Source organism: Pteropus medius, unplaced genomic scaffold (genome assembly GCF_902729225.1).
Source record: "Pteropus medius unplaced genomic scaffold, Ma_sr-lr_union100, whole genome shotgun sequence".
In the NCBI taxonomy this organism is placed as follows: domain Eukaryota; kingdom Metazoa; phylum Chordata; class Mammalia; order Chiroptera; family Pteropodidae; genus Pteropus; species Pteropus medius.
This window is the reverse complement of record NW_024340696.1, coordinates 8,965,901-8,992,317: the sequence shown is the minus strand read 5'-3', so window position 1 is coordinate 8,992,317 and position 26,417 is coordinate 8,965,901. Positions and strand designations below refer to the sequence as shown.

The window sequence follows — 26,417 nt, the reverse complement described above, 5'->3', positions numbered from 1 at the left end:
TTCCGCATTACTTGAATGAAATGAAGTAATAAGATGTCTCAGAGCAGGGCATATGTTAGAAATATACATAAGTTTCTGGTGAATTTGTGTAAGATATCTGTGAAATATCATAGGTTATTCCTTTTTCTGTATTACTTAGAAACTCAGGATTTAAGTTAAAATGATAAAATTAAGGTTCATTTTTCATTTTTAAACTTGTTATCACATGAACTGTAGCTTAAGTTAGATTCTCAACAGAAAGAACACTCTGAAAAGAAGGCAGAGAAAAATTTACCTAAAAAAAAAAAAAATCTAGATATTAAAATGAAATCTGAAGGTAAAAGGAGAGCCGAATTACATTATTTTCCCTGTTAACATTTCAGAAACTAAAGGTTGGCTATATTTTAACCTACAGTCACCAGTACCTACTACTATTGTATAAAAAAGTACCTGCTAAAAGTTTAGAACAAAAATGAATCAGGAGAACTACAGGAGGTTAGTGACTTTGATAGATATATGAATGAAAATATTAAACCAAAGAATGAATGAGAAATATTTAAGTGAGGTAGGTACACAGCACATTAGAATATAATACATAATACCTCCACACAGGGAATACATTAATATTTTAATTACAAAAACAAAGGCTGAGAGCCAAACCAGCTTCAATTTGTTGTCTATCAATTTTCATTAAAAACTTTGTTTATTGAAAATGGTGTTTTCATACTCAAATAAGAAAACAAACCTTCCATTCCAATAAAAGCTTACTTATTAACGGTTCTTTGAGTGTGTGTGCATGTATGTGTGCGTGTATGTTAGCATACATATATATGTGAGAGTATACTCATGTACATATACATGTTAAGTATGTCTTTATGCCATAGCTTTTGCTTTTTAAAAAAATTTCTTGCTCTTAGAAGACATGTCATCATCGTGCAAGAGAAGCAGCTTTGCACATTGTAATGTAGGAACTGTTATGACATGCCTGTTTCCATAGTTACCACTGCAAGTGGGGAGAGGTGTCTGTCAGGGACCAGTTTACCTTTCCAGACAGGCACCGCCACCAAAGAGAAGACATGGTGCCCATAAATCTTAGCTAGGACCAAAAATTGAGCAACAGTGAGCAAATTAAATTATACTAAATACCAAGGGCCATTACAAAAACTGGAACACGTATGAAAGCCATTTATAAATGAATGAGTGTGCTTTACCACACATACACATAAGGATTTTCAACCTGCTATTAAACTAATGATCAAGACATTCAAAAATTACTGATTTTTCCATGGACAAAGTATTAAATATAGCAGCAAAGTTTATAAAAATATTTTAAAATCTATGAATTAAAAACAAATGTAGTTGATAATGGCAAAAATAAGACTTTTTGCTTCTTTATCTCCTTCAATAAAAATAATGATTCTCTAGAAATAATTCTGCTAAAATAATGTAAATGAAACACAAATCTTTTAGCAGCTATCGTAATTAAAATCACTGAGGAAGAATTCTGAGAGGCATGATATCTAGAAATAAAATTTCCCAAATTTTGTTTAAGTTAAACTAACCAGAGCATCTTTAATAGTGGTAATCTGAAGGAAGGTTTTAAAAATAGAGCTACAGAAAAACAGTTAAGTTACAAAATATTTTAAAATAGCAAATAAAAATGCATCTTTTATTCAATGAAATAACTCAAAGCATGCTGAAATAAGAAATAAAATCTTAAAATAATTCATTCTTCCTCATAAAGCAATACAAAATTAAGGGCTGAATGACAGAAATATAAAAAATTTAGATAGGAAAAGGACAAGTCTTGCATATTTAAGAGTAATTTTCAATTATTAATTCCAGTTGTTATAAATACATATTCAAAAATAATGCTGACAATGTATATGTACATCTTATGTGTATTCACTGAGAACTCAGTGAAAATTCTAAACACACATCAATAGTCAAACTAAGGTTGCTTGTGCTCTGCTTATTTACATCTTCGGTGCCTGCAAACAGCTTGTTCATCGTGGATTTTTCTGAGACCTTCTGGGTGCACCCCTAGAGAGCTTGAAAATAATATTACATACATGATTATAAAAGGCTTTGAAGGTACTCAATACCTGGGGATTGGATCCATCGAATCCTTCCTCATAAATAATTTTCTGGATAAACTGAAGCAGCTGTATGTATCCATGGGTCAAAGAACTGTTGGTAAGAAGTGGTTCAAATACATAAATGGGCTTATTGTACAGAAAATACAAATGTAAGCTAAAACAGTAAGTAAATAATTAAAAGGTATCCATTTATGAGATTGCTTAAATAAAAAAAAAACAAGCCAAAAACAGTATAAATAATTATAAAAAATAAAGTCAATACATCCAGGGAGCAAGTTACATGCCTTATGTTAACTAGTTCAGTATTCTTGACATCATGGGAAGATAAAAATCTGTGGAGACTGAGATGACTTAATTATGTCAGGCTTAGTTATCGCCAAGACAATTAATGATTTAATGAAGCAACCTAAAAGATGAAGCCACTATAGCTTTTCAGGAGTAATCATAGATAATTAACACATAGTTAATTAACGGTTCTGCCAAGTATACCTGAATCAATGTACTGATCACCTGAGTTCGTCTTCCACAATAGTTTTCATTTTCTCTGAACAAAGTGCTAAAATAATATTAATATGAAAACTTGATCTTTTAAGACAAGTGAAGACAAGTGAGTATAAACTCTACTTCATTTATAAACAAAAGACAAAAAAATAAATGTATGAATGTAAGATGACCTAAATTATTTCCCATATGAATATTAGCATTAATGTTACTATTTTAAAATATTTTACAAATGCTATAAGACATCTCAAATAAAATTTGGTAAGAGTGAAGACAATCTGCTTTAACATTAACTGAATTTAACATTCTTCATAATGGACGTGTGCACTATGGCTGAGCATTAAAGGTCATGATAATGAGATTCTGGGGCATAGACACTGAATGCCTAATCTAAAAGCTGTGGGTGACCCTAAAAATACAAAAGTATTTGCTTTACTGTGATCCTAAATAAAGCAATCACATAGGCAGAAGAAATGCCCTAAAGAATGAAATATAATTTGAATCATACATGAGACATTAAAGAATAGAAAAGTTAGTAAATGTAGCAGACTGCTTAGTGTGCAAAATCAATAGTAGGTGGTTTAGCAAAAATATATGCACGTCTCTGTAACATTTTATTGAAAAGTCACACCTAGCCCAAAAGTACCTATCTAACAAAAAACAAAACAAAACAAAAACAAAGCAAAACAAAACAAAAACAAGAGAAAAGAATCCTGTTCTGTGCAAAATAAACATTGGCTCCAATCGAAGGATTCGACAGTGTTATTTCTCATAGTTATTTCTCCATTTTCAGTGAAAATACAATGAATTACATGAACACATTTTTCTACCTTCATAAGTGAGGAAATGTGCCTATGAATAATGATATTCCATAGAGGCAATATTGTGACTATTTCATATCTTAACACATATTTGTCCTGGCTAGCTCAACTTTCAGGACATAGTGTTGCTGTTCAAACACAGCAGATTTAATTCCTATCTGGGTCAATTAGCTTTGCATGGGGGGTAAAATCTGCTCCAAGGTCCTAGATTATGAAATGAATTCCAGCCAACCATTTGACGAATGTCACTATGGGTTAAAGGAGGGTGGATCAAGAATATGTTCAGTGTATCTTAATCCATGAATAACCAATCTACCTAAGACAATTATTATTTCATCTATGCAAAAAAATTTTAAAGTGTTTTCCCCCTGCCAAAATTGGTCAATAATATCTGCCTTAGGTAACTTGGTAGTAAATTTGCTATCTGAAGGCACATTATTAAATACCATGTATACAAATTAGTTTTAGTTTTTAGTTGCCACCATTTATCCAACCAACATGATCTGTTATTTATTTCATATTCTCACAGTCTGTTAAGATAACTATAAAAGATCTAATATTCTCTTCAACGGTAAGGGGGTTTCTTTAGATATGAAAACAAAAATGAAAACATAAAGCTAATATGTCTTAATCTCTTTCCTTATTTAACATTGATACAAACAACTCAATCACCAGCAATGCTTAGAACTTCATAAGCAATAAAATAAATTTCTCCAAAGTAATTCGATTTCTAGGAGAATAAATACTTTGAAAGCAAAAGAAAATGGTGAAAATTCGATACATTTAGGTATATCGAGAATATTCATTTTTGGATACACGAAATTATAGCATTTAAAGCTGTAATTTATATGGTATTGGTATTAAAATACTAAGTATTGTTAATCTTCATGATACATTTTCTTGTCAGCAACATTTATAATTTTTTTTTGCTGAAAATAAATATCTTCTCTTGTCATTTAAATTTTTTACATTAAACTCCTTTATTTGAGAATGTTGCCTTTTTATTTTGTTGTTCAGCAGTCTAGTAACTCATAAAACAGGAGTTGGCAAAAAGGAAATCCAGTTACAAATATGACTTTGGCTTCCTTATTATTTCCAAACCTTTAACAAAGGTTAGTTTACCAAAGTATTTACAATGTATTCCAAAGGCAGCACATTTCAAATAATGTATACTATTTCATATGATTTTCATAATTTTCATAACTTTTATGGTAAAATGATCTCTCGAGGTTCTACAATGTCTTTAAAACTATAATAGTACAAAGAATATAAAAACAATTATTAGAACTTTAATTTTTACCTTAAAATATCAAGCATTAAAATTTTCTTTAGTGAAAAAAAGTTGTACTGTGTACATTATTCCTGTGTCTGCTTATATTACCATGTTGTCTGACAGGAATTTATTTCTTTATGTTACTATACAAACATGGGCAAAAGAAGCCCAATGACACCAAAGTAAAACTATATACTGATGAAAAAGTTTAACATTTAAAAAAAAATTGACAGTAAAAAATTTTGTGCCCATCTATATCAGCAAGCGGTCTGATGGTCATTTACATCAGAAAGCTTTAATTTCTACCAACGAATGACATTGGTTTTCTTTTAAAAAGAATTTTTCTCTTGCAATCTCAATAAGAAAGATAAAAAAATCTACTATAAGAGAATCAGAAAAAAAGAGAATCAAATGTAGTATATCTAGAAATCAAGTGGATAATGAATAGATGATTACCTTTCAGTTTCTCAAACAATGAACAAAGGAATACTTACAAAAGTCTTACCATGATCAAAGAATAAATCAATTTTGTTGTACCAACAACAACAAAAAAGCTTGAGTAACAGATTTTATTTGTGAAAAGATAAATTACGAAAATAAAATAATGTATATATAAAATTAAAAGTTTGATAAGTAAAAGATTTGGTCATAGATAATAAGCTTGGGTTTGTTTCTAATAAGACTACTTGATTTTAATTTTATCGACTGGTAAATGTCTGGTACACAGTAAATACTCAAAACCATTGCATCACTGTCGTAACATTTGATTATTACAATAACTTTGAGTGGTAAGTGATAAGTACAGTCATTATTTCCATTTTATGGTTGAGAAAATTAACCCATTAGAAGCTAAGTGAGTTGCCCAAGGCTGTACAACAATTAGTGATAAAAGTGGCACTTAAAAATTCGAGTTTTCTAAAACTCCAAGTTATTTGCTCTTTGGCTAAACTAAGGTAGAGCCTCAGAGAGAGATCCAGGTTCATTCAAAAGTCTGTGAGTTCAAATAGACTAATGTGGCTCAGATGAAATTTAAACATGGCTACATTCAACATAGTTGAATAAAGTATTCAGGTATATAGTTTAAGGAGATATTTCTCTTAGTTGTATTGATAAGATCTTTACCAACAGGCCTCAGTTATATCAACTTTGTGTATGATTTATGAAAAAAATTTAATATTAACCCATTTCCTGTTTAGAAAAAAAAAGTGCAGCTCGCTGCCAGCAGTAATTTAATTTTACCTAAACACGCTCTTTAGCTGAAGCAAATCTGACTGGTTTTCAATATGAAAATAAAATATAAAAACAGTTCTTGGAGTTATTTCTAAGCAGAATTTGTCTCAACCTGATGTAACAGAAATTTATACATAAATTGGATTCATCAAATGAATTTTCGGCTAACAATTGTTTGAGAATGATGTTAACATCACATGTAGGACTGCTATGTTTTCTAGGATCTGACATTTTCAGCAATCGAGAATTACTATATTTTGTAAATGGAAATACCATTACTAAAAAATGAGTGCTATAAATAGAATGATATCATTTGTTTCTGAAAACTATCGATATACTAGAGTAATAAAAACACAATAATAATAAAAGTAAGATATTTTGTGGCAAACTTTGGGGGTAAGGTTAGAACCGTAATCCATTATCTCAGGGTAATCTCTGTGGCCACAAGTGCTGTGTATTCTCTGGGCAAACAGGAAATGGGTTGAAAAGTGTTTACAAATATATAAACTACTTATCAGTACAGTGAGAAGTATGCTGAAGACGTGGTTTCTAGTTCTATCTATAGCAATGACTGTAGATAAATGTATGATATGGGCAAATTCTTTAATTTTTCTGTTCTGAGCTTCAAAATTTTCTCATCTGTAAACTGGAGGAGTTGCACTAGATAATCTCTGTTGTCCATTTAGACTTAAAATTATATGGTACAAGAATGAAATTTTCTTTTTTAAAAATAATTTTTCTCATTAGACTGATTCATTCCTGGGTTTTAAAGAATCAGAACTTCTGGTACATTTAAATATTGATTTAACTGATAGAAAAATTTAGAAAGTGAAATTGTTATCACTACCAGTTAGGATTAATTTAAAGTGAAGATGAGACATTTTTGAAATTATTGAGAAAATATGATTTGTATTATCAAAAATCTATTTACACACATATTTCAGGTGTTCACCTATGATAAATAGTGAGATATACTTATAAGGCAATAGGTACAATATCAAATGTCTTGACTAATTGCGTAAAATAGTTTGCTGAGCTACAGTTATATTAGCATATACTTTACCTGTGACTATAAAGACTGTGAAGTCTATTCACAAGTAATTTTCAAGTTAAAAATTTTTTATTACCATTACCCCAAAGGCTGTCATTTATGAATTTTTCTTTCCTGATGGTTTTCATCCTTTTTTGATGCTTTTCAAACAACATTGAGTTTGAGTCTCTTCACCATGGATACTCAACTAAGAGGAGGACATAGAGATATTAAGAATAGATTAGCGAAACCAAGGAGAGCACTGACCAGGACAGACCTACCTCTAGTTCACAGTTGAGAAAATACTAAGAACATGAGGATGCAAGAAGTGCATGCATGGGCTAAACAATCCACTGTCGGAAAGGGATACATGAAAAATAATTCAGTTCATGATCAATGAATTCAGTAAAGTAGCAAGATCCAAAATTAATATTCAGAAGTCAGTGGCATTTTTATACACCAATGATGAACTTTCAGAAAGAGAAATTAAGAAAACAATCACATTTACGATTGCAACAAAAACAATAAAATACCTGGGAAACAAATTAACCAAGGAGGTAAAAGATCTGTTCTCAGAAAATTATGTCATTGAAAAAAGAAACAGAAGAAGTTACAAATAAATAGAAGCATGTACCGTGCTCAAGGGTAGGAAGAATCAACATCATTCAAATGGCCATACTACCCAAAGCAATCTAGAGTCAATGCAATCCCTCTCAAAATATCAATGACATTTTTCAGAGAGCTACAACAAATAATCCTAAAATTTATATGGAACCATAAAAGACTCCGAATAGCTATGACAATCACACTACCTTATATCAAACTATACTACAAGGCTACAGAAATCAAAACAGCATGGTACTGGCATAAAAACAAATACATTGATCAATGGAACAGAATACAGAGCCCAGAAATAAATCCATGCCTATAACCTCACTTAATATGTGATGAAGGAAGCAAGAATATACAATGGGGTAAAGACAGTCTCCTCAATAAATGGTGTTGGGAAAATTGGACAGATACATGCAAAAAAGAAAGAAAAGAAAAGAAAAGGAAAGGAAAGGAAAGAAAAGAAAAGAAAAGAAAGAAAGGAAGGAAGGAAGGAAGGAAGGAAGGAAGGAAGGAAGGAAGGAAGAAGGAACTGGACCACTTCTTACATCATATACAAGAATAGAGTCAAAATGTATTAAAGACTTAAATGTAAGACCCAAAACCATAAAACTTCTAGAAGAAAACATAGGCAGTAATCTGTCTGATACTGCTACTAGTAATTTCTTTTAAGATATATCTCCTTGGGCAAATGAAACAAAGGAAAAAATAAACAAAAGGGACTACATCAAACTAAAAAGTTTTTGCGCAGCAAAGGAAACCATCAACAAAACTAAAAGACAACCAACTGAATAGGAGAAGATATTCGCTTATAATACATCTGATAAGGGGATAATATCCAAAATATATAAAGAACTCATATAACTCAACAACAACAAAAAATCTAATTAAAAAATAGGCAGAAGATCTGAATAGATATTTATTCAAAGAGGAAATACAGACGGCCAATATACATATGAAAAGATTCTAAAGGTCGCTAATCATCAGAGAAATGCAAATTAAAACCACAATAAGATATCACCTCACACCTGTCAGGATGGCTATCATCAATAAATCAAAGAACAACAGTTGGTGAGGATATGGAGAAAAAGGAACCCTCATACATCTTTCATAGGACTGCAAGTTGGTACAGCCACTATGGAAAACAGTCTGGAGGGTTCTCGAAAAATTAAAAATGGATCTACTTTTTGACCCAGCAATTGTACTTCTGGGTATTTATCCAAAGAAAACCTAAACAATAATTCATAAACATCTATGTACACTTATGTTCATGGCAGCACAATTTACAATAGCCAAAATATGGAAGCAACCTAAATGCCCATCAACAGATGATTGGATAAAGAAGTGATGTTTCATGTACACAATGGAACATTACTCAGCCATTAAAAAAAAAAAAAAATGAAATCCTACCATTTGCAATGACATGGATGGACCTAGAGTGCTGAGTGAAATAAGTCAAACAGAGAAAGATAAATACCATATGATTTCACTTATATGTAGAATCTAAGAAACAAAAAGAACAAACTAATCAAAAACAGACTCACAAATATAGAGGACAATCTGATAATGGCCAGAGAGGAGAGTGGTTGGGGGCCTGGGAGAAAGAGGTGAAGGATTAAAGAAGTACAAATTCGTAGTTGATAGATGGTCACAGGGATAGGGAGCATGGCATAGGGAAGGCAGTCAGCAGTAATGTAATGGCTAGGTGTAGAGCCAGAGGAGATAAAGAGGAATCAGGGGGATCATTTCATAAACAATATAAACATCTAACCAATGTACTACTGTATACTTGAAACTACTAAAATTTAAAAAAATGCAAGAAAATAATTCAATTCAACATTACTCTCTACAAATGTCATATATTATATATTATTATATTATATATGCTATATTGTTTTGTAATTTTTTTTAATCTCCTCCCTTTGCATGCAAGGTGTTCCATTATTTGGATGCAACATTATTTAACTAACCAATCTATAATGACAATTGTTAGGTTATGTCCAGATTTTCAGTATGACACACAGAGTTATGATGATCATAACTTGTCAACTCGTGTCATTATTTCTTTATGATAAATTCCTAGATATGGTATGATGGCAAGAATGATAATGTACACTCTAACTATAGATATCCTTTCTTAGAATTGTTTTAACAATGCACACTCTTACAATTAATATGAGTGACATGTGTTTCTCCATATCATCTTTAACTCAGGGCATTATCATTTTAAATATCTGATAGTTGAAAATGGTATTCTTTGGTTATTGTTTACATTTCTTTGATTACTAGTGAGATTTATTAGCTATTTCTGTGTCTTCTTTTGAAAACATCCTATTGATATCTTTTGCTTATTTTGTATTTGGATATTTGACTTGTTCTTACCAATTTAAAAATAATCTTAATATACTAAAGGTATTAATTAATATATATACACACATACATGCCAATGTTTGTATTTTTTAAAATTTTGAAATTATCTCAAATTTATAGAAAAGTTGTAAATATAGAACAAAAAAGTTTTTTTCCTGTTCTGCTATAGAATAAGTTGCTGTCCTGATGACAAGTTACTTCTGAATAACTTGGGTGTAATTCTTACAAACAAGGACATTCTCTTATATAACAATATGTAAACATCTGACTTAGGATACTGACATAATTAGGAAGTTGACACATCTAATCCTTAGACCCCACTCTAGTTTTACACTTGTCCCAGCACCATCCTTTATAGAAAAGAACAGTTCAGAATCATATGCTGTATTCATTGTTATGTCTCTCTTCAGTCTCCTTCGACAGGAAATTCCTTAGACTTCCTTTGACTTTTATGGTTTTGACAATTTTGAGGATTATAGGCCAAGTATTTGATAGAATGTTCCCAATTTGAGTTTGTCTGGAACTTCCTTATGATTAGGTTTAAGTTATGTAAATTTGGTAGGAATATCACAGAAGTGTTGCTGAGTTCTCATTGCATGTTATCAGGTGATACACGATTTCAATTTGCCCCATTACTGGTAATGTTAACTTGATTAAGATGATGTCTGCCAGGTCTCTCCACTATAAATGTATTATTTCCCCTTTTTAGTCATTAAATATTTTGTGGGAAGATACTTTGAAGCTATGTAAATACCTTGTTCCTCAATAACTTATTCATTCATTTATTTGTATAAGTACGTACTAATGGCTTCCTGTTTTATTAAAGGAGTTACAATTCATTACTATCTATTTATTTTGATGCTCAGATTATCTCTTATTTGGCCAAGTGAGAGCTCCACTAAGTCACCAGCTATCAACTCAACACCTGTGTCCTAGATTCAGGGAATAAATAAATGAAGAAAACATAACCCTTTCCTCAAGGATTTCCAATGCTTGAGAAAGAAGATAAGGGTTTAGACAAAACAAATAATTGCAGTGCAATCTGATAAGTGTTCTGACAAAAGTATGAACAAAAGTAAGCAGGAATGTAGGGGGCATAACTACAATTTGTCTAGGAAAATATTATAGAAACCTTATAGAGAGGTTCCATTTAAGCCGGTAAGGAGATTTGGCAGGAGAAGAAAAATGGTATGACTTCTAAAATCTTAAGTATTATTCCTATCCTCTTTGCATTGATTTTCTCCAGGAAAGCTAACTGGTTGTCTCAGAATCCAATTCATTCAACTTAATACAAAATGTTTAGTTAATGTAAGAAACTACTATCTATTGTTAGGATACATATATAAAAATAAAATCTTGCATTTCAAAGAAACATATCAAAACAAATTTATTCTATTTACTACCAATTTGTATGTGAACTCAACATTCAAGACCTGATATATCTATAATAAAAAAGTAATATTTTACAATACAGTAGGTGTATTAGTGTGGGCTCTCATCTTCCATAACTGCAAACTGGGTGGCTTAAACAATAGAAAATTTATTTTGTTACAGTTCTGGAGACTAGAAGTCCAAAATCAAGGTGCTAGCGGAGTTGGTGTCTGGTGAGCGCGCTTGTCTTGGGTGGCAGATGGCCGCCTTCTCACATGGCTTTTCCTCAGTGTGCGCCCAGGAAGAGAGTAGAAGCCAGTGTCTCTCCCTCTTTCTTAAGGACATCAATCCTATCAGACCTGGGCACCACTATCATGACCTCATGTAACCCCAATTACCTCCCAAAGGCCCCATTTCCAAATACCATTACACTGGGGATTATGGCTTCGCCATATGAATTTGGGGCACACAAACATTCAGTCTGTAACAGTAGGTGAAGGAATATTTTAGTAAGTCTATTAATAAATAAGAAAGTTGAGATACCATCTATACCCTGAAGAACGAGGACTCTTTCTACTGAGAAACAGAAGTGTATTTGGGTACACCTATTAGTAAAGCTTGATTCAAAACATTGTCAAGTTTAAATCTTAGACTACAGTATTATTTTCAAAATCAATTTTCCTATAATTGTTCTGTGACTCAGGTTATCCAATTTATGACAATAAAATACCAAAACAAAATCATCTGGGTAATACTATTGTGATACATCTCAGGTTTTTATATCCAGGCTTTAATTTAAAAATTTATACTGTATGCATGAACATTTTTGATAGGCAAACCTATCAATAATTTTAAATTTGTTAATGAAAATTTTAAATGACCTTCAGTTTTAGTTACTGTAAAAAAAACTCTACATGTTTCAATGGTGCTTTTAGAAATTATGAAATTATATATTATAGCCTCACATATGATAGTGGGATACAGCTATATCCTCTAGTCTTAATTATAGAAGAGTATAGACAACTGTAAAGCTTAGCTTTATTGTTTTATAAATGAACCAGTAAAGTTCATTTTAGTAAAATGAGCACGCGCTTTTCATAAATTAAAATAAATCTCACATGGTAAAGTACCCATTTTCAAAATTAATTTAATTACATGTTTAAAGTTTAATTACATTTAATTAAGCATTTAAGTTTAATATGAAATAAATGAATTATCAGTTAACTACTATGAAATGAAATACTGCCTTGATAATTAAAATCTATAAATTTTCCTATTCTGTGCAAAACTGTTAGCTCTCAAAAGATATTCTGAAAAAAATTATTTTAAAGACTATAGGACTATATTCTCACAGCTGATCAAGGAGTCATTTTTCTCCCATCTAGCTTCATGGTCCATGCCTGCACTGCAGCAGTAAATGGAGACACCCGGTACAGAAAAAACAGCAGAGGTTTTGGGGACTTGGGTTTGAGTGTCAGCTCAGTCACTTACAGCCTACAATAGAGGGAAAGCTACTTATCGTTCGTGACCTCCAGCTTCCTATAAAATTGGGATAATATTGCTTTTCTTGGAGAGTTGTTGGAAGAATTAAATTAGATATCCTATGGTTAAATGCCTGGAATAGTGCCTGACATGGAACAGGTATTCGACTTCAGTTGTTGAATGAATGAATAAAAACCTGTACTTTTTGTCTTAAAAAAATTTTTATCCTTAAAAAAATATTTTTTTAATCACAAAAGTATCACCATATTATTTTTCATGTATTTACATCATACTTATTGTACATTTTACATTTTTTATTCTCTAAGCACTCCATGAATAGAGGCAGTATAGCATCATTGTTGACACAAATTTCTGAGTCAGAAAGAACTGACTTTGAGTCTGGGTTCCACATTTACTATTTATGAAATCATGGAAAAGTTATTTTGACTTATTTCCCAAGTGTGTATGTATATGTATGTCTGGTTCAGTAAATGGCAAAACGTAAGAACTATTATAATCAATATAATCATTCTAAGTTAAAAAAATATTAGCGATGTAGGTAGGACAAGTGGTATTGCCCCTCCCTCAATTTTTCATACGGGGATATTTATTTTCAAGGACTTTAAGAAAATTGCCCAGTAGGTTACCAGTAGGATGAACTCAGTATCACAACCCAGATTTTTAAAATTTCTTTTGTCAGTATGCTTTCTTCCATAACACAGGAAGGTAAAGGTGAAGGACATGAAAATCTTGTAATGCAAAAAGAAAAAGAGAGAGATGTGATTTAGGTTAATCCTGACTCTACCACTTAAGAGTTGAGCCTCAGATAAATCACTTCTGTGAATTTCAGTATCTTCTGGAAAATGGGAATATTTACTTTTGTAGCAAAGAGAACAAAAGTAAAGTATGTAGTAGAGTGACTAACACATAGTAGTCGTTCATTAATAGTAACAATTAGTATACTAAGACAACATCAAAGCAAGTTTGTAGCCGATACCATAATGAAGTGAAGAATGTTTTCTTTGAAACATTTTGTAAAAATAAATAGGATACTCTTCACTAAATTCTTCGGTAATATTTCTGGAAAACTGTAGATTTTTAAGTCATTTCAGTTCATTTAATAACATCTCACTTTGAAAATAATGGTTTTACAGTGCAAAAGAAAATAAAGGCAACGACATATTTCATGGATTACCTTCCCCTGATCTGACTGCAGTAAGAATTACAATTGAATATTCTTAACACTTTTATAAATTATTCAATGTCGCGTACTGTAATTTTTAGAGTTTCACCTTAAAGTGAGTAGCACTATAAACACGTGTTGGTTTAATACTTGAAACTCTTTATCGTAAAGCTCAAATCCTAAATTCTCTTAAGTCATCTAAAAAATATAGGTTGTTTTATTTATAGTAGAACTAGATATAGAAACCCATAATAAATAAAATATTGGAAAACATGTACTTGCTTACTTTTTGAAAGGGCTCTTATTGAACAACATGGAGAAATAGCATTACTTTATACCATTTTCACTGCTGCTGTTATTAATAAGTAATATTTAGGTGGTTTTTTTGCATTTATGCCTGAAAGACCCAGATTTAGAACTATTCCACATTTTCTTGAAAATAAAAACAGCAGGTATTGTAAATTTGGTATCCAGGCTTTTTGTAAATTGCAAAATAAGAGTAATATAGCATGTTCAACAGTTTACAAGACCAGGAAAAGAATACAATACATAAGGAAATAATATGAGACATATGCACAATTAAGGTTACATATTATGCAGAAACTAACATTTATTATTAAGATGTGTACTTTTGATATGCATTCTTTCAAAGAGTGTGGTAAAAATGCATTCTATTAATCTTTGAAATCAGAATTGAGACATTAACTTACTAGGATTCTACATTAAGAGTTGAAGATATTTTTTCTGGAAGAAAAAATCCATGACATTTTGAAGCATCAAGTAGTTCTTGTGGTATCTTTTTTGAAGAATCATAATAATGACCAAATCTTGAAGATGATACTGGTCCAGCCTGTTAAGAAAATCCATATTCATTGTAAAAAAAAAAATAGCTTTTTAAAAAAAAATTACAATTTATTTGTCCTACCCTCAGCAACACTCATATATTCATATATTTTTATGCTAATAAGAGCTGATATATGGACATTAAATTTCGAAGAAACATACAACAATATTTCTTATTTTAAACTACATAGTTAGAAATCGACCTTTTTATCTCCCATGTTTCTTTACTCCTGGTGGTTCCCTAAGTTTGATAAGAATTTAAACATATCTTTGGCTTCTTTACTATACTGTATACCTTCTAAGTTCAAAAATTTAATATATATGTCTCAATTATTTAAAAATTCTAGGTTTTAATAACATACTAAATATGTAGTCGCTAAGAACCAATGAAAACTTAAGCCAAATTAATTTACTGGTGAGGGGCCCAAAAGAAATTAGCTATTTAAATATATTAAACTGAGTATCATTTTAAAACTAAATTCTCACAAGACTGTGTGTGTGTGTGTGTGTGTGTGTGTGTGTGTATTCAACATTTCTTATAAACTTAATATTAAACTTATAGGATAAAATGTATTAGGGTACTCCAAATGGGAACAAAGCACATGTAAAGTGAGAGAATATATATAAGCTACATTAGATAAAACAGAAATTTGGCATAATCATTAGTTCATCAACAATTCCTCTTTTGTGCCCTCTACTAACAATTTCTTCGACAAATTACCTTTCTCTTAAGACACTCAAATCTCTACTGATGCTGCATTTATTTACATACGATAGTAAAATCCTAGTAATATAATATTACTCTTATATGTTTTGAATAAACTCTGGGCTGATTTCTTTTATTCAGCACATTAGAAATATATATGTACCTCTATCCAAAGCTGAACTACTATGAGATTCCACCTGGCAATAGTTTCTATTGAAATCTCTGATCTAAATTTACATAATTTCAACTGTCCTGAATGTTACAAAAGAGACAAGTTTCAGAACATTTCACAAAACTATAATCTCAACAGAAATTGAAGAACTATACACAATAAGTTCTTAACTTATTTTACTAAAGAATTGACAACTTTGTAATTTAGAAATACACATTTGCTTGACACTAAATATTTGCATTTTTAAGACTTTAAGGATTCATATTCTTAAATTCAATGCCTATAAACATTATACAGTAACAGAATGAAAAAGACTTAAGTCCAATAAAAACATTATTCTCAGATTCAGTCTGTGAGTTTGATGTTTATTTTCTAAATAAAATGATTTTTCATCCTTCCGTAAGTTACTATTTATTTTCATTAATGAAAGAGACCTATTAATTAGCTTAATATAATCTTTTCAATACAATATTCAGAAGTATGGTTCCCAAAAGATGATTTATCTATTTACCATGAAAGTATTGACTAATAAATTATGTAATGTTAAAATTTGTTTCCTAAAAATAGGGTGTAAAGTTTTAAAATGTAAAGTTATTAGTCTAAAGCAATTTAAACAAGGTCTGTTCTTTGGCCTATAATCTATTCTTTATCCGGATTACGGTTCAGAATGTTTTTACTGCAATCTCTGCTAGAGCTCATCTTTTTATTGTGTAAGTCCAAACCCCCTTAATGTTTTAGAAAGGCCTTGACTAACTGAACTTTGATCTGATGTCTTCATTGAGAAAAACACCAGGTTGCCCATTTCAGATGCAAATCCCTCTAAGGCCCAATAGAATTTAGTAAAGACAGCAAAAAAGAAGAAACAAGAAGTTTCCAGGATCCTCTTTGAGAATCCTGGGGCACACTGGTGTCCTTAATCCACACTGCTGCATGGATTAAGGTAGGTGATAACCTTTCCTGATTCAAAAGAATAAGCAGAGTGCCTACAAACTGGGTGGAGACTAGGATTTGGTAATAATAAAATACCATGCAATAAAAGCTTGGTCTATGTCAGAAGCCTCTGAAAAGGCCTCAATGTACCACATTCCCAGGCCTAGTAGGGAAGCTTGCAAAAGCCTACCTGAATCAAATAAGCATGAATAATCTATTTTAGCAGACTGGCCATGGGGAGAGAGAAAGAAAGAGAGACTCCCCTTCTTTTAAGTTTGAGTTAATAAATTTATTAGTGGACTAAAGGTTCTTGAAGTCCTGTGCACTCAGAGAAATATGCTAAATTGTCAAGAAGCAAAGTATGCTTTTTAAGTTGCCGGTCTCTATTAATGTTTCTAATTATAATATTAATGTAATAGACTCAGATTTGGGATGAATCAAGGCAGAAAATCGATTTCATGCTGTGACAGTTTACATATAGATAACATATAATTCATTAAAATGTAAAAATAAATTTGGAAGCTTTTATTACAATTAAGTTAATTTTTTTTTAGAAATTAAGATGACATATGGCAACCAAAATATTTACAGGTAGACACTAAAAAGTTTATTAATGATGACAAATTTTAATCCTTCACTAAAAAATTGAAATGAAAAATAAATATATTCTTCAAGGAAAAAACAATTTTGTAAGTAATGCCCAAGAAACCTAGCACCAACATATAATCGCAAATTTTTTAAATGCTGCGAAAATCTTTTGAAGCCTAGAATTATAAAACACTTAAAATAATTCCTCTAAAAAAGACAACTAAATGTTTAAATCTAATAATAATGATAATAATAACATTCCAGGAAAAACTGCCAACTCCACAGAAAAAAGATGCATTTTAAAAAATCAAACTATCATCAATAACTAGTCAGTTTACTTGGTATAATAAGAACATCTTGCTTCAGTTTTACTTTATGAAAACTTCTATTTCACATTCATAAATTACCCGTTAACTTTGTTAACTGTAGAAGAGAGCAAACTGTCATGGCTCAGTATAAATTTGCTATACTAAAGGAAAATATACGGAAAAGGGAGACTGTTGAGTCCCGCAACTCAAGTATGTTAGAAAGAAACGAAACTTTCAGATAAAAGCTGTACCACAAATAAACAGTCTAAATAAGACATTTTCTCACGATCATATATTTTTTTCTCAGTATGGCATAACAGAAAGCAAGAACCCAAATGGTTACTAAACCACTTTGAGCCTCAGTTCAATCATAAGCAATCAGAGCTAAAAAAAAACTATTATTTCACTAGGCTGTTGTGAGAATCTAATGCAATTTGGGCAATGGATATTTTGTAAATTATAAAGCACTATTAAATATTGTCTATTATTATTATTGTGTCATAATCCACTAGTGAATGAGAAGATTCATCACCATTCTTTATAATTATACTGCCTTATTGAAAAATATTTGTTGTCATCTACAGCAGTCCTCAACCTTTTTGGCACCAGGGACCGGTGCTCCTATGAGAATCTAATGCTTGATGATCTGATGTGGAGCTGAGACGATGATGCTAGAGCTGGGGAGCGGCTGCAAATACAGATGAGGCTTTGCTCTCTCCCTCGCCGCTCACCTCCTGCTGTGTGGCGCCTGGTCCTAACAGGCCACAGACTGGTATTGGTCCGCAGGCCCGGGGGTTGGGGACCACTGAATTCTACAACATGCGCACATCCTCACAGGGCTGTTCTGGCTGAATCACTAAGGCAGAAAACCAAAGTATATGAGGATTGAACATAATAAAGATCTAATACATAGTCATGAATTACTGGAGCCATTGTAGGCTTTGACTATAGTAGAGCTCTATGATATTAAAAAAATTAAGTCTCAGGATGTGCTGCAGGCCAGCAATTCTTAGGGTGAAGAGAGAATAGGGTTGATGATTGGCTAGGAAAGAAGTGGACATGTGCACCTAGAAGAGAAAGTCAAAATCATAGGACGAGGAAGGGTGTTTTTAAAAACTCGATACCACTCCAACTGGAAGAAATGCTGCTTATGCTGCTCTGAGCTATTGCTATTGATTTAGGAATGCATATTCTTATCCTTTTTGGCATTCTCTAAATGGGAAAATGACTACACTCTTAGCACCTCATGACAACTTATATTAAAAGGCATGTCTGATAACTGACACAGCTAGTTTTAGACTACTTGTTTAATCTTTACTCCTAATAGTGTTAACTATATTTTGGCCCATGTGATATATAGAAAACCCACGGTTTTGTTGTTGTTTAAACTGATAATGGCAGAGTAAGGCATGGATTTATAGAGTAGATGATGATGAGTGATTGCCAATGTCTATCAGCCTTGGCAAATCACCCTACATAAAATTACATGCTGGTGACATTTCAAAGAAAAGCAAAGAAGCCAGAAGAGGATTCTACTTTCTAAACTTGACAGAACTCACTTGTAAATACTAGTAAACTTAAGTTTGACCATTGACTGTAAATTCAAAATAAGCTATTATTGCATTTGTATTAATGAATGCAATTTAACTTAGTTTCACATTTAATTCATACAGTATATAATTCATTTGCTCATGTATTCAACAAATAACTACTGAGCACCTACTATATGCCAGTAAAACAAAATAGTCAAAGTCCATCTTTCTCATTGAGCTCACATTCTGGTGGAGGAGACAGATGCTATCCTTTCTGCTAGGTGATGATGATAAGGGCCCTGAAGAAAAATAAGGCAGCGAAAGGAGATGAAAGAAAGAGTGGTTTTATTTTAGATGGAGTGACAAGAAAGACATTCCAGATAAAGTGATATTTTAGTGGAGACTTGAAGAAAGTGAGAGAATAAGTCATCTGGGGAAGACTATTGTAAGAAGAGCACAATTTTTAAAACATTCAAGCTGTAAACTTTGAAAACTGAGCACTGGGTTTATGTGTTAATATGTAACCTCTGAGAAGTTTACTCCGATAGATAATCAAAACTGCAGGTACACCTTGCTCTAAAGGGGAGAATGGGATATGTACTACTACTTATATGTAAAGGGGGCAGGAATAACATCTATAATTAAAACATATAAAGAAACAATGAATTATAAGAAACAAAGATCTTTCCAACTTTAAACAGATTTTATAACAAGCAGCAAGAAAAAAATGCTTAAATTTTCATTCACTTGCATTTTCACTGATAATTTCACTTGAATGTTAGTAACCAATGAAAAGAACAAAACAGCTGAGATAAAAATAAAGATAAAGGAAATGGAAAACACAAGTGACATATAATGTAAAACTGGTTTGGTATACTGTTTTCACAAAACAGCTACATTTGACTTAGAGCTTATGTTTTTATTAACTCTTTCAGAACATAACAGCAGAAAAATTAGAATACAGTCACTCTTTATAAAAGAGTCACTAGTATGCCCAGGTAAATGACTTGCCAAAACAAAGACATAAAGCTCTTTGCCATTAGGGTTCTCAAGGGCTAGTTATACATACCTTGTCTGTTTTAACGCTATCACTCAACTCACATTTTCCTAAACAGAATAACTAACTACATTTATTCTGGCCTCTTGAAGCCAGTTCTCAGTCACATCCAAGCTAGGCTATGCCTACAACAACTATTAATTACACAGAGCTTCCTTTTATTTTTTAATACAAATTTATGGTATTCTACTGTATACATATACCAATATTTATTTAAGTAGTTGCCTATTGATGGACATTTATGTTATTTCTAATCATTTGCTATTAAAAATATGCTGCATAAATAGCTCATATATATTTTATTTTACACCTGAGTAAATATATTCACCATGTAAACTTCTGAAAGGATCAAAGGGTATATGTTTTTTTAATTCTGAGAGATAATACTAAATTAACCTTCACAGAAGTTATATCTCCTGAAATTTCCACCAGCAAAGTATGAGAGTACTAGTTTCCCCAACCCTTGCTAATTTAGTGTCTTACCAAACATTTTTAAATTATTGACAACATGATAAGAAAAAATGGCAGGTCAGTGTAGTTTTAATTTTAATTTCACTTACTGTGACTGAAATTGGGCATCTGTTTTTGTATGTTTAAGAGCCACCTGGATTTCTTTTCCATATTTTTGCCCATTTTAAAAATTGGGTTGGTAGATTGTTCCTTATTCATTTTAGAAGTTCTTTATATATGTGGATATTTTTTCTTTATTCTATTATATGAGTTGTAAATATCTTCTCTTCAGTTTGTACTTTATTCACAGTCATTTAAATCACTGCTTAAGAATCATATTATTCAAATAGCTTTCCCATCTAAATTAGAACAATTTACCACTGCTTAATATGTATCTATTACAACATATTTTATATTTGGTTCGTATTTGATGCTTAATTAATATCTGCTGACTGAATGAATAAATACATTTGTCATTCACTAAATGTTTATTGAGTATGTGGGCATTGGTAAAGGTGCTAGAGATACAGAGAAAATAGAACAAATTGTCTACCTTCATAGAGAATTCTGTTTGATGGAGAAGAGAGTTATAATAACAACTATAAGAAAGTGAAAAGCATTAGCAGCAGAAATATAAGCAATTTATGAAAGGCAATTCTCATAGGATGGGTGAATATAGTGTTTTATATACACACACAGGGAGGAGACTAAAAGGGTAGGCTTGAATTAAATTGTATAGATGTTGTATACAATCATAAGTTTATATTTCATACTGCAGGCTTATAACAGCAAACAGATTTCATCTCATGTACTACTAACTCTCGTTAACTGGTGTGATCCCCCAGAACACTCTACGGAGAATTCTAATATGTCTAAACTTGATAGGAGGATACTATGACTGATAGTCTGCGATATATTTAGAAAGAAGTAGTGGAAACAGGAAACTGAAGTAGGCATCTGCGGTTAAGTAGTGTTGTAAACCATCTTCTGTCCTTGAGAAAGGTAACACAGATGTCAGTGTGGAAGACTAGAGAAGGGTGGACTTTGGGAATTATGTCTTAATCAGATCAGAATTTCTTTCTCTTTCTACCAGTATGATAATGTCTGGTAGACATTAGAGTGTCCTGAAAACGAATGATACAAACAAACAAATGAAGGAGCTAATGAATGAACAGCGGCTTCACCAGAAGCAGAGTTCATGAGCTTTAGTGGGGCAGATTTACTGACATATTTTGACTTCTCAGAAAAACTTCCCTAACTTCCTATCTCTTAGTCAATCCTAGAAAAGTTAGGTTACCAGATATTTGTGTTTAAAAGAATAATGGTTGAAAATGTATAGGAATAAAAAATAGTTATTGCAAAGAACTACCACTTATAGTGAATATTTAAAGGTAACCATGTTGGTTCGAAATGGTTTGAAATGGTTTTGTTAGTTCATTTAATCTGGCCTGCAACCTCCATAAAAGATTCTATATGGAGATCATGAAAGAAATGAAATAGTCTATTTTAGAAAAAAAAACAAAAAGAAAGAAAAAACCACCACAATTTGCTTTACTTTTAAGAAATATGTCATCTTGATCAAATCCTCTATAAATGAAATACCTAGTCATTTAAATAAATATACATGGTAGTGCATCTAAAGAATAGCAAGTATGCGATAAGAAATTCTAAAAAATGAAAACAAATACATCTGAAAATTTTAGAAATTGTATGTTGTTGACTTGCCTCCATCTTGGGTAACAACTGGTAACGCCATGCTATTTTCATCTTAATGTTAGATTCTGATGTTTCATGATTATATACACCTTCATCAAATTCTCTTTTACAGTTATCATCAAGTAATGGTGCAGGAAGTTCCTAAGAAGACAGAATGACACATTATTAAGCATGTGTTGTAAAAAATATGACGATTTTCTTAAATAATATTAGCAATACTAGGATTTTCCAACATATGCAAAATCGATGGCTTAAAATTGGTTCAAGCATAAAGTTATGAACAATAGATATCTAAAACAGAAAAGAGATAAACATAATATTAAAAGTACAGTTTAAATTTTTAGCAATGAGCTAGATTTTTTAAAAAATTCAAATTTTTATTCTGACTAAAAGCATTGCTATTGCAAAAAGAGGCTGTGCTCATATTTTAAATTTATACACTTAAAGCAAAGTCTAGAATTAGCATTTACGTATTACATGTAATTATTGTTATGTTTGCCACAAGGTAAAAATAAAGCATGTGCGCAATCTGTTTACTGGTTTGTAATTCTAGAATTCAAAAAACTCATTCACCGAAATAATGGGTGAATAAGAACTAAGAATAAAGACATTTATTTTGTCCATATCAAACATTAGTTTTGCACCTGCAAGCTTAGGCCTCTTCTTTTAACAATAAAAACAGAATTTAAAATCTCTGATTAAATGAAGAGAAAATGCATTCCAATTTTACCTTTTCTTAATTGGAAGCTGACCTACTGATTGACTACAAAAACATATGAAAAAGATTTTTTTTATTAGAAGGTACTACAGAGATAATGCAAAGAAAAAAGTATATGTTTCTTGAAGAAGGAAAACAGGCAATAATACTTTTTCTTTGGCACAATCATAAAGATAACATGGGGCATTAGATTGAATATAATTTTGTGCTGTCGTTAACAATATATATTTCAACTTTTACTTTTCAAGACCAAATTTATTTACGGTCAGAATCATGTCAACTAATCAGGTGGAAAATATGTTAACCATCATATATTTTAGTCACCTCCTGTAAGACCTCGAAATAGATTCACACTTTAATTTATGCCAGTATTAGAAACTAGTTATATCATTTAAGCTCTGAACCCATCATTCCTAGCACAGCATTAGTATCTTATAAAAATGAAATAAGTTCTTTTTCCAATGGAAATAAATATTTGTGAGTATAGTTCAATACAACATAGTGGATATGCATTTGAATTCTGTAACCAGATTGTTTGGTCCAAATGTTGACTATACACACTGGTAGCTTTGTCTATGGTTATGCTGATCACCTATTGGACCTCTCTCTGGCTCCATTTATCATCTGAAAAATGGAGAAAAAAGTATCCACTTCAAAAGATTGTTGTAAGGAAGAAATGAATTAAAAATGTAAAATGCAGAGAGTGGTGTCTGCTTCATACTAAGCACTCAACAGATGTTTGATTATGAGAATTCAGCCAAGTAATTGTCTTAACCATTACTCAGAACCCCATATTTCGTATTGTCAATATTAGGCAATATTTAGTATAAATATTTGGATTAACATTTTTTTTTCAATCTCAAGGACACTTAATAGTTATAACTAAGGTATAAAGTTAAAAAAATTAAAAAGCCAACCCATCCCACAATAATCATTAACATTAGGTAATCAATATTCCCAGCACATACTTATGTATAGACATGGATGTTAGACAATATATTTCCACAAAAATAGGATATGATAGAATGCTATTAATAATTTTTAAATTAACATTTTACTTTAATTTATAAAAGAAAACAAAAATGAAGTAGAATTGAAAGAATTGTTGACTCGATCAATGATTCTTTACTTCAGGAGACATTATTTCTTAACACACTCTCCTCTAAGGTTAGAAATGTGACTACGAAGCCCATTAAGATGCTGGAGTCACTGTGCTCCTTTTTACCTATTTCAGTTTTCAATAAAACTAATTCCTCTCTCTTTCTCTCCTACAAATAATGAGGAAATTAGCACTTATACACTTTCTCCCACCTCCTCTCTCCCACGTTTAGTTTTTTTCCCCTATTATTCTTTATTGTCTAGGCTCATAGCATTTACATTTATGTCTGCAGTAAGAAACAGAGTTAATTTAGGCTTTTGTTGAAATGAACTTATTTTTCTTTAAAAAAATTTATTTATATTATGGTAACATTGGATAACGAAATCCAGTAAGTTACAGGTGTACATTTCAAGAGTAAAGCATATATATATATATTGCATTGTGTGTTCACCACCCATAGATTTCTGTCACCAGATATTTGACTCTTTCTCCCCATCTACCTCCCCGATCCCGCCTCTCCCGTCCCCTCTGGTAACCACTAGTCTATTGTGCATGTCCGTGAGTCTCTGTTCGTTTGTTCTGTTTGTTTGTTGCTTTTAGGTTTATATCCCACATATAAGTGATATCATGTGGTTTTCAACTTTTTCTGTCTGGCTTATTTCTCCTAGCATGATTATCTCGATCATTGATCTTCTTACCATCATTCCACCATTCTTAAATTTCCTTAATTGACAGCTGCACTCATTCAACAGTGTCAGGAAGGTACTATGAATAGAGCAGTGAACAAAATAAAGTCCCTGCTTTCATGGAGTCATGTTCTAGAGCGGTAGTGATATGAATGAACATAAAAAAGGGGAAATACAGAGCAATGAAAGGAGGGGCTCCTTTAAATAGGATAGTTAATGAAGCTCTCCTTGAGGAAACAGATTATGTTTTCACATATATTTTTACTCAACTAATGTTTTAGTTGAATATAATATTTTCATTTGCTTAGAACTAAGTAGATATTGCTTTACTGTCTTTGGACAATGAATGATGCTGTGGAGAAGTCAGAATTGTTAGCTAAAATCTCCCTTGTAGATTTGCTTTTTCTGCCTAAATGCCAAATAATCTTCCTTTATCTTTGCAGTTCAATGGACTATATTCATGTGTCCCACTTTGTATTATTTCTTACCTATAAATTAGGTGCCCCTTTAAGTGGAAGTTCTTAATTTCAAGCAAAATTTTTGTCTCATATTTATTTTTCTGTTTCACACTAAAATAGAACATACATTTATCGATATAAGTATTAGGTGTATCATCGACAGTTATAAAATACTGCACAGTAAACAATTTAAAATGTTAGATGAAAAAATATGTTTTCCCATCTTCTAGACCAGCACTGACTAACAGAATAATTTGGGATATTGGAAATGTTCTACACTGTTCTGTCCAATATAGTAGCTACCAACTACTTAAATTTAAATAAACCATTTTCTGCAATGCAATTATATTCTCATTTGCTTTTCAAATCTCTTTTCTCTAACTTCATTGTGACTGTCACAAACTTGTTCCTTGCTGTTACTATATTGGGTAATGACATTAAGTCAGCGTGTATTTTTAATCTTACAATTATCCTTTTAAAAAAATCTATTTCTCATGTTTTCTCATTTTATTTTTAATATTATTTTACTGAACTCATGTTAATAAATCTCTTATGGAAGAATTTCCTTCTCTTGAGTTTTATTCCAGATTGAGTTTTTTCCTAGCTAAAGTTTGAAGGCTAAGTATTTTCATATCTACCCATTTTTCTGTACTTTCTGGTTATGACAGCTTAGGCAGAGCTATATGCCATATTTTTTTAGAAAACCTAGGTTCTTTATTTTCTTATAAGATTTCATTAAATGTTAGCTTCCTGTGTTCATAGCACTTGGTTTAGTATTTTATTCCCATTTGGAAGATGGTGGATTATATACCCAATTCATTGTTGCTTTTTGAAACGTTTGCTTTAGTTTGAGATCATCAGCCCTAATTATCTCTTGAGATTATGCTAATTCATTGATTTCTGGGTAAGAGAGTGAAGTCAAGAACTGCACTGAATGGTGACTTTTGTTTGGCCATGGACTTTATAAATTTATGGCATTCGGTTGGGCTCTGACTTTTCTTGTTCTCTTTGGTACAGCTGAAATTTTGGAGTATTTTAAATTATTTTTTTGTTTGATAATGTAGGAGAGTCCATGGTACAAATTCAGTACCCTGATATCTTAACTCCCAATCTCCATATTCAATAATTCTTAAGTGATCTTTAGGAAGATTACTAACACAGAGAAAAGGGGAATAAATACTCATAACCTTGCCATAAGAACTAATT

General features: G+C 31.4%; 1 protein-coding gene across 2 annotated transcripts in view; it reads right to left on the bottom strand.

Annotated features, from left to right (window-relative positions):
- The window catches only part of ELP4 (elongator acetyltransferase complex subunit 4), a 194,894-nt gene that overhangs the window by 129,898 nt on the left and 38,579 nt on the right, over nucleotides 1-26,417 (bottom strand). For both annotated transcript variants that reach the window (XM_039866330.1, XM_039866328.1), the window contains exons 4-6: nucleotides 22,260-22,391; nucleotides 14,659-14,798; nucleotides 2,085-2,169 (exon numbers count right to left, since the gene is read on the bottom strand). In XM_039866330.1, the coding sequence (XP_039722264.1) occupies nucleotides 2,085-2,169; nucleotides 14,659-14,798; nucleotides 22,260-22,391 (357 nt within the window). The remainder of the gene's footprint in view (nucleotides 1-2,084; nucleotides 2,170-14,658; nucleotides 14,799-22,259; nucleotides 22,392-26,417) is intronic.